The following is a 10,115-nucleotide window of genomic DNA, read 5'->3' as shown; positions in this document are numbered from 1 at the left end:
AAGAGACACAGAGTTTACTCTTCACACATCTAAAGATACGGTTATTCTGGGGTGGTTTCAGGTATTTGATAGGATCTGTGTTATTGCACTGGCATGCTTTCTTCCCCCCCAACCAAATTTAGATTTTTTGTTGCCTCAGTGCTCCTCAAGACATTCATCTGCTTTAAATAAACTTAACTGAATACACCCTGACACAAATATCTTACTTTAGAGAAGGAATATCTATTGGAGACCAAGCATCATGGTCACAGAAAGGCCATGGACACGTTCATTTGTAGTGTTACGAAGTGCCTTACCATTTTGGAGTGCTACAAAAGTGTTCTGTGCTGAGATCTGTAGTGAGATTATCTATAGGTTCAGAGCTGGCTGGCTGGAGCACTACAAAGCTGTTGCAAAGGCATGCTTACTGCCCAGCAGGGAATAGGTATTTGTGCATTTGCTCCTCCTTCCCCTAGCAGGGGCCTGTCAGTGACCTCAGTCATTGACAGCTTACCGTCTTCCCTGCTGGGGAAAGGGAACTGCAGGCTGTCAGTAACTAGCCAGTAGCTGTTGCTCTGGTCTGCTGCTCCCAGACTTGGAGTAACAGCTGGCAAAGACTGCTCTTCTCCCCCCCACCCCGCACCACTACCACCCTCCCTATCTGCAAAAGTCCCATCTGCAACAGTGGCAGGGGACATGTAGAGCCCCCAGCCACTCCTGTGGGTGGGAGGGGGGGCGAACTTTCTTTCACAGCTGCTGCTCTGATCTGAAAGCAGCAGCTGCTGGCTGATCACTGACAGCCTGGGGCCTCCCCTTCTCAGGAGGGGAGAGGGCAAGCTGTCTTGGACAGTTGCTGCTCTGGATCCTGGGTACCTGCCACAGACATCAGAGGTTGTGTTTGACAGCTAGCGCTTCTATTGTTGCAGCACTGGAGAACGGCTCCCTGCCCTTCATGTGGCCCCTTGCCACCCTCCTCTGGTCACAGCATCAGGCTGCCACAGAGCCCACAGCTTTCCCTCCCTGCCCCCTTGGAGGAGGAAGGGAGGAGAGCAGAGGACTATGTTTGGAATCCATCTGTAGAACTATGGTTTTGTGGCACTGCCAACTGTGTGAATGCATGTGCATGATTGTTTTTTGTAGCATTAAAAGGGTGTATATACCACTACAAATATAATGTGTCCAAGACCAGACAAACTTAGTGCTTAGATCCTGGCAAGTTGGGATGGTGTCTTGGCTTATTTAAAAATGATTGTTTGCACTCATACTTTCTGCATACACATGTGAAGAGGGAGAAAAGTAAAATAAAACTGAGAGAAAATAAGTCTGCTGTGACTAATTGAATTAGTCCCCCTTAATTGCTGTGTCAGCAGTGTTGATTTAACAATTACCTGTGATGGATTCTAATATTCTCTCTCTAGAAAAAATGGCTGTGGTTTATTGACCTTTAGATGGACAGTAGGGATATTAAGGGAAAGGACTGACTTTTAATGCTTGAAAATAGGAAATGGCTTGCTTTGCATATAGGACTTCTCTAGTTTACATGAAAATTGGATTAGGTTTTTATTTTTTTTAGAGCTTCCATATTTGCCTACTCTTAGGTTTATACCCTCACGTGCTTCCTACTGTGAAACATAGCAAAACAGGTTTAGGACTTGCTTTCACAAGTAAGTTATGTGTTCAGTAAGTTAGAGCATGACTTATACTCACATTGGCAGAGTGCCCACAGTATAATAAAGTAATTGATTCTCAACCAGGGTACCACAGCACTCTGTGGTGCCTTGACATCCTTTCAGGAGTGCTGTAGGGAACCATACCATATTAACAGTGTTAGGTGGCCAAACATGTTTAACAAGACTAACACCAGAGATTTCAAATGGGAATTTATAGCATTAAACTCATTCTGACTTATTGGTCTTTGTGTGAACTACTCCCAGAAATGTAAAACCAAGGATGTAGTTTCAGGTAGGCTTTGAAGAGAGGTCATATTCCAGAAACCATTTAATCTGTGAACACAAACCTTGAATTTTCCAATTTTGTGTCCCCCCTCCCCCCCCCCCCCCCCAAAAAAAAAAAAAAAAAAAAAAGAGGAGACAGCACCATTAGCATAAAAAAGACACGCCTGTAATGTCATTTCTTTTTCTTACTGACAGGGCCCTACCTCAGGTATAACTTGAAATAACAAAATGTGGTTTCTTGATTTCTAGTACATGAGCAATGTGGATTCATGGTGTAAGGCTTGTGGTGAGGTAGAACTTCCATCTGAGCTACAAGATTTAGAAGATGCGATTCATCATCATCAAGGAATATATGAACATATCACTCTGGCTTATTCTGAAGTAGGTAGCTTATTTATTCCGTTACATTGCTGGCTTTTTTTGTAGTACATGCAAGTAATAAGTATTTTCTCAGGTAAAACAACACACCTTTTTTCCAAAAACCAGCTGCTGAAAATTGGAGCACAGATCATATATGAAGAAAGAGGTGAGAACATTTTCTGCTGCTTAACTTGCAAAAGCAAAAGTCAGGTCTGGGTATGATTCACAAGAAGCTCAACAATGAGCCAGCTTTGCTCCTTAGCTGCGGCTACTCAAGGTGTTTATACATGTGCTTAGGGAGTGGGGGGGGAATGGCAGCAGGGGTGCTTTAACTGAAGCTAATTGAACAAATTTTAGTTAAAGCGCTCTGCCACTATTTTTCACTGTGGCGACGCTGGTACACATTACACTGGAGTCTGCTGGAGCATGATAATTACCATGCTTCAGCAGACTCAATTGAGTCTACTCTGACGTGCTGTAATTACAGTGCATTGGAACAGCCTCGCTACACTGGTATAGGCACTCTCAATTACTAGCTACAAGAAAAGATCTTTTTTTTTGTTTGCCTTTCAAAAACAAGGTGCATATCTTATTCTGGGGCACGCTGTGTGCAAGAAAAATGGTATTAAGGTTTCATCATAGAGAAAGAAAAGACGAGAAAAATAGCAACAAAAAAGCTTATTGTTCCTTTAAGTGTGCAACTGAAAGGCAAAGTCTCAGTCTTAATTTTTTAAGTTCTGGCTTTTTCTAATCTTTGTTTCAAACTTTTTAACTTTCTTGCTGGTTTGTCCTTGTTTCCCCCCTTCCCTGAGAAGAATTTTCAACCAACAAACTAAAACCAGAGTGCTTCTCTTACAGGTTGTTTGGGGCCAACAGTTCAGACATTATATGAAGTATGAGGGCCTTTTTAAAGAGGCATTATTACCTCCTAATAGCATTATGATTCCATCTTTAAAAATAATTAGCTTGGCAATAATTCTTGAAATTCCTATGGAAAAAGCTCATACTAAATCAAGCATTTAAGAAGTTAGAAAGTATTACTTCAAAATTATTGAAAGAGAACTGAAGTTGAAGTGTCATGCAGATATTGCTTGACAAAACATAATCAGCACCTTGGTTTTGACAGCAGCAGAAAAGCATTGTAAACTAGCCTGCAGCATTCCTAAGGGAAGCACTTCCCATGTTTTCAAGACTCAATCTTAGGAGACAGAAGTCAGAATTTAGGAGATGGTGAATGTATTCAGAGATGAGCTATAGACTTTAAATCCCTAGACATGTTAAAAATGTCACACTACAGATACTGCAGAATGTTGTCACCACAGAAATATAGTGTGACATGTATTTTCACATGTTTAAGGCCCCACTTCTCTGTTTGTCTGGGAGGGGAGGGGGGAAGCAGCGTGCAGAATGGTGCTACCAGCATATGGAAGCCGTTTGCTGACTCCCAGCATGCCGTGCAGCAGCTCCTTCCTCCAGAAGTTGCTGGGAACAGCTGAGCACAGGAAAGTGTTGATGGCCATCAAACCAAGACTTAAAGCACACCCAGCCCACCTTTGCATGGGACTGCAAAGCATGCTTATTCTCTGTTCTTTCCAGAGCCCCATGAGTTGGTCTCTGAACCCAGAATGGATTCAGATTGCCCCTGTGGCCTATGACACCCATTCTAGTACACTGTGGAGCTGTTGTGTTATTATCATAATCTAGGACAAGAGTCATGGTTTACCGCTGCCTGTGCAGGCTGGCATGCAGCAAATGCACGTCAATGAGGAGAGAGTCCATGCCCTGCAAAGACGAATCTTCAAGCTCTGCTGTCTGCTTGTGTCCATTGACACATGCCTGGTGGATGAGAATAAGGTCTTAAAGCATGCAAGGAAGCCAGACTGCCCTGGGACTAGTTGCAGAGTGTGCCACATCACTTCAGGGCTCAGGACACAAGCTGACTGATGGGAACATATCATCTTGGGGACATGAGACAGTGATCAGTGGCAATAGAACTTCTGGATGTGATGTGCCCCTTCCCATGAGGTCTGCAAGGAGCTGGCCTCCATCCTTGAGCAGCAGAACCTGAGGATTAGACTGTCCCTCTCCATCAGGAAGTCTGTCACCATCATGATCTTGAAGCTTACCAGTGCTGCCAACTACCGGTCTGTTGCTTAACAATCCCCTGGAAGTTTTGACCCGATGAAATTCATATCTTCATCTTGTGTCCCCATCCACCTCCCACGCCCTCAGCTTGAACTACATGAACAGGAAGAGGTTCTTCATCATACTATAGGGTGTTGTGGACCATAGGGACCAATTCATGCAGATTGGTGTTGGAGGGGGATAGGGAAGTTCCATGACACCAGGGTCTTCTGCGAGGGTCTGGGATGTCACTGATGGCCTGCTAAGCAGAGGGCCCAGGTTGGAAAAACAGTGACCTCAGGGCATGCTGTGAGGTATAGGAACCTCTCTTATCAGTGGGAAGCAGTGAAAACTTTATGACTCTACTGTTGGAACTGTCTCCTGAACAAAACTGCTGTTCCTTTACATCCTGGATGGATCTGTCCTTGGATGCCAGCATATTCTCCTGCTCCTTACCCAGGAGTAGTTGGTACCTGGGGAAGAACCTTTCTTACCCCTCTATCTTTTTAGTCACTCACATCCTCGTTATTTTGGGCAAACAGTAATGTCATACATGTTCTGATGCTTGACCAAGTAGTCGGCCACAAAGATGAGGGAGAGCTCTGAGTAGTAGGTAGCTGTCATCCTCTGGGTGCCTGTCACATGGGTTGCAGTGTTGACCTACCTGTACCTGGCTCTGAGGCAGTAAGGTAACTAAGGCAGTGCACCTAAGGCAGCAGCCCAGGGCACCAACTTGTTGTTGGGGGCAAACAGAAAGATGACAGCTGCCACTGTAACCACAACAGCCAGAAACTCACTGCCTCCCACGTGCTACCACTGTCCTGGACACCCAGCTGCCATGTTACGGTTTGCTCTGAGGACCTTTGTTTGCAACCAGTACTGCTGCGAGTTTTGCATGGGGCCCTGAGCTGCCATTTTATCAGCAAACAGGGTTCCTTGGGTGAATCTGTCTGCCTGTGTCCTTAGACCAACACGGCTACAACCTACACCCCTGCATTTTATCAGCAATGCATTCAAACATGACTCTGTTAGTGCCCGTCCTCAGGGACCACTGGTTTTCCTCTTTACCCCAGATAGCATGAAGGTTTTGCATCTGCCAGACTCCAGTTGATTGCCCACCTGGCTGAGGAAAGAAGTATTAGCATGGACATTTGCCCCCAGATGACATGTGCTGCTGCTGAATGCACTTGTGCAAGCCTGGAAGGGTGAACGGGGCAGGTGCAACCTGCCCGCTTGCCTTCATGCTGGGCAGCACTAGGGGTACTCACAAGCCTCTGCTGCCCCACCCTGAGCCTTGTAGGCTTCAGTGACAAACAACTGTTCCCTTGGATTTGACAGGGGGTGTGGGTGGGGGTGGGAAGCAATGCATTCCAGGATGCTGGAGGACCAAGCTGGGCTCTGTATCGCATTAAATTTGTTGACGAATAGTTAACCATGACAAAGAAGCATAAATGTGTGCTTTTTGTTATGCTACAGCAGCTGGATATGGTGTGACAAATGTAATGTATTTCTGGGGACTGAGAAGCAACTTCTGAATAATGTTGATGCAATTCTAAACTGCGTTAAAATGAATTTTTCCAATTTCCCTTCTATGCAAATCTATCAGAAGCAAGATTAAATGGGTCAGGTTTTTCCTCCAGGTCCTTCAGTGTTCATAAGAACAATGTGCTGTTGGGGGAAATATTAGCAACTTAACCTTAAAGATTAACCTGTTCAATCAAGCTCCCTCTATACGTGCAGGTAAAGGTACAATTGGGTCTAATGCATGATCCATACAATTGTGCTTCCTGCCATGCCACACATGCAGAGCAAGAAATAAGGTTGTGGGATTGCACATTAGATCTAGTCACGCCTTATTGCTGATGTAGGGGGAGCCCAGGATGGACTCCCGCTACATTGGTAAAAAGCAGGCTCCCACAGCTGGACATGCTTCCAGCCACAGGGGCCATGCACAGCCAGGACCAGGAGTCCTGTGTGAGTTTCACACTGGGCCTGATACACCCCTGCAGCTGAGAGCCCGGTCAGCTGATGGGGCTCCATTTCAGAGGAGACCCTGCTACACGTGCCAGTTAAAGCTTGATAGCAACTATCTATAAAGTTAGTACCTATTTTCGAGATCTAACTTTATAGCTGGTTGGAGCATTTAATGGTGTGATAGCTACTTTGCATGTGTAGCTGATCTTAAAGTAATTACACAATTAACCAGGTAATTGTGTGATGCCTATAATGTATAGAGGGGATCTCAGTTTTTGGTGATGCTGCTTTTGGTGGTTCACTAATAGGAATAGTTTTTTGGCCTCAGACTCCTAAATTTTTTGATACCACACTGTACTTCCTGTCCCTGTGTACTAAGTGTTTCAATGTGTTTGGAAACACATTGACAACTCATGATATTGGTTTGTATTTAGCTTTCTTGCTTTTTGTTTATATTTTGGTAGGTTGCTTTTATACAGTCTTGACAAGGTAAGCACATGTTACAGAATAAAAATGTACAAAAACCTCACTTAAATTGGGTTGGTCTAATAAAAGATATCAAATTCACCCAAGGAACCTTGTCTGTCACTTAAATTAAGGCATCTTCTGTCAAGATAACTTAAAATTGTCAAATGTTTGCTAACAAACATCTTGCACTGTATTGTAAAATTCAGCTTGGGAATACTACAGAAATAAATGTTGTGATGTACAAATCCTGCTGGTATTGTACATTCCAGATGTTCCTAGTATTGTCAACATAAGCACAGACCTGGGCTTAGTGTAGTAAACTAAATGAAATACATACCAAAAAGGGGTCTAACTAAAAGCAAAGACAAGTTTTAACAGTGTAAAGCTACTTCTTTCAAGAGGCTAAACATTCCCACAAACCCTTATGGAGTGGAGGGAGGGAAATGACTTGGGAGATATTAGACATTAGATTAATTTTGTGTAAAATACAGTATCTTGATATCACTTAAATGGCAAACTTCTTAGAAGATTTAGGGGAGCCTCAGCATTATGTCTTTGAAACAACCTTTTTAACACCTACTTTATTTAAATTTTCGAGATAAATTTTCCTGTAAGGGAAACATCTAATCCATTCCTGTGAACTTCTTCAGTTACTGGGATAATTTCTTCATAGAAAAGAGGAAGCTGAAGCTTGATATTCCTGCTCACCCTGCTAAATCATATTTTTATGGGAGTGTGCAAGGTGGACTTGAGTGTGATTTCATATGTGGAAAGAGCAGTTGGGATTAACAACAGAAAAGTTGATTGAGATTCAATAACAAAAATATAGCAAGGAAACTGAAGCACAGAAAAAAACCCTTAAGTTCAATTACTGGACAGCTGTTGGTGTTGTTCTAGTTAGTGTTTGCTGTTGCTTGGTGTGTCCTTAGCTACTGAAAGTATAATGCTTTTAGTGGAAGATGGAGAACCACTCCTTCCCTGCCCTTGCCCCCCGCTTAAATTATTAATAGAAGAATGCATTTCTGGGAGGAGCTATTTGGATGTGGAATAGTGGTCCCCAAATAAGACCCCAAAGGTAAAAAGTGAAAAAGAGCATGTCTGCACAATTTTTTTTGGTGGCCATGGGGCCATGGAGGTATCATCCCCTGGGATGTTGACTGCTTTTGCAGTTTAGTTTTCATGAAAGAGTTGAGCTGTTCCTGCTTGCCAGTCATAAACAGCCCTTCTTCCACAGTGGTGCAGTCTGTTAGCTCACCTGATTCCATTATACAAGTGACAGGATCATATTTGGAATTAGTCTTTGAAAATGAATTTCTTTAATAGCTTAAATATGTTCAATATTCATTCAAACCAACTACTTTATGTGGTCACTGCTGCTTTTCAGCAGCTTGTGAAAGTGAAAACACAAAGTTTTGCCACGTGATTCACATTGAAGAATCACGATGAAATTGATAAATTTTACTGGATCTCTCTCTGCCATAAATGTCAGTATTCAAGTGGAGTAATATGTCATTTTTCAAAATGATTCTTGATACAAACACCCTGGTTCAATTTATTGAAGTAAATGAAAAGCAATCGTGCAAGTGTTAAGCATGATAAAACAAGAGTCCTGAGTTAAAGCTATCTCTGCCCTTAATTCTCAGTTACATCTGAGTTAGCAGGAAGATGAGTATTTCAATAGGCAATTCCTCAAATAGTCTGTCTATACAGGGAAGTTGGGTAGCATAAATTAAGATGTTTGTAAAATATGTTACGGCATGTTTCAATACCTGGGTAGGAGAGAGGACTAATTGATGAGACTTATTTTAATGAAACAGTGTACATAACTGTGTGTGCCTATATGTTCATTAATACATTTTTTCTACTACACATTAAATTTAGTACCTGTAATGTGAGGTATTAACTAAATGTGTGGTAGGCCACCTAATGCACAGTAGTGAAAGCGCACACAGTTCTAGTGACACTTAATGTGCAGTAGCCTAATTTTACTGCGTACTAGCACGTGACAATGTAAAGTCACTGCACTTTAAAGCGCACATCTAGATACACCCTGTGTTAACTAATAAGCTTCTAACAAAGATTATTCTTCATTCCTTTTGGTTAGGTGAGTCAAGATGGGAAGTCATTACTTGATAAACTTCAGCGACCTTTGACTCCTGGGAGTTCTGACTCACTAACAGCCTCTGCTAACTACTCCAAGGCAGTGCATCATGTTCTTGATGTCATCCATGAAGTATTGCACCACCAGCGACAGTTGGAGAACATCTGGCAGCATCGGAAGGTTCGCCTGCACCAGCGGCTTCAGCTGTGTGTTTTTCAACAGGATGTTCAACAGGTTAGTTCCAGTCCTCTCGCATCAATATTTGTGAACCCACATTGTAATGAAACTGGGACAATTAAAAAAAAAAAAGAAAAAAAAAAAGTAAGCCTTTTATAAACTAGGAAATCCAAACATAATGGTAACAGGTATAAGTAGGCTGTGCAGAAGGCATTGAAAAAGTGTGTAAATAGTCTTGTGTTAAAGATCTACAGTTTAACTGAAATGCTTGAAATAGGATGCCTGTAAAACGGGTTGTCAACCGGGGGTACGCGTACCCCCAGGGTTACTTAGAAAGGACGTAGGGGATACGCGCAGGCCAGCGGGTGGGCAGGAATGGACTGAGCCCCAGGACGCAGTGGCAGTGTCTTCCCTGACACCTTCCCATACTTTGCTTACCCGGGGAGGGGGAGGGGCGCGCCGGGTGCTGCCTGCTCCATGCAGCGCCTCTCTACCCCCCGCCTCAGCTTGCTCTGTGCCCGCTCCCAGGAGCAGGGCCGAGGGGACGAGGGCAGCAGTTCCTCTCTGCAGGCCACACACACACCACCTGGCGGGTGGCTGGTGGTGGGGGTTTACACGCAGCAGCTGCCACCACCAGTGTCCTGTGCTGCTGCTGCCGTGCCCCTTGCCGCTTTCCTGCAGCCGGTCGCACATTCAGCTCTGTGGGCTGCTGACACCTCGCATCTCTCGTGGCGCCCATCAGCTGCCTGCGGAGCCACACATGTGACCGGCCACAGGAAAGCAGCATGGAACGTGGAAGTGGCGATGGCAGCCACCGCATGTGAGGCCCACAGAGGGGCACTGCTGCCCTCGCCTCCCCGGCCTTGCTCCTGAGACCGTGCCTAGAGACACATGCCCAACCCCACTTCTTGATCTGGCCCCCCACAGCCCCTTCCCTCTTCCCCCACTCCGCCCCTTCCCCCCACACACATTTACCG

The 10,115-nt window shown here is 44.2% G+C and overlaps 1 protein-coding gene across 19 annotated transcripts in view; it reads left to right on the top strand.

Annotated features, from left to right (window-relative positions):
- The window catches only part of TRIO (trio Rho guanine nucleotide exchange factor), a 466,181-nt gene that overhangs the window by 225,122 nt on the left and 230,944 nt on the right, over positions 1 to 10,115 (top strand). For all 19 annotated transcript variants that reach the window (XR_003095137.1, XR_003095138.1, XR_003095139.1 and 16 more), the window contains 2 exons: positions 2,184 to 2,315; positions 8,965 to 9,195. Coding sequence is in view for 16 of the 19 variants with exons in the window: in XM_025209612.1 (XP_025065397.1) it covers positions 2,184 to 2,315; positions 8,965 to 9,195 (363 nt within the window). In the remaining 3 variants the exon portion in view is untranslated. The remainder of the gene's footprint in view (positions 1 to 2,183; positions 2,316 to 8,964; positions 9,196 to 10,115) is intronic.

This window comes from Alligator sinensis, unplaced genomic scaffold (assembly GCF_000455745.1).
Source record: "Alligator sinensis unplaced genomic scaffold, ASM45574v1 scaffold420_1, whole genome shotgun sequence".
In the NCBI taxonomy this organism is placed as follows: domain Eukaryota; kingdom Metazoa; phylum Chordata; order Crocodylia; family Alligatoridae; genus Alligator; species Alligator sinensis.
Note: the sequence above shows the minus strand (reverse complement) of the source record. Positions and strands in the feature narration are given on the sequence as shown.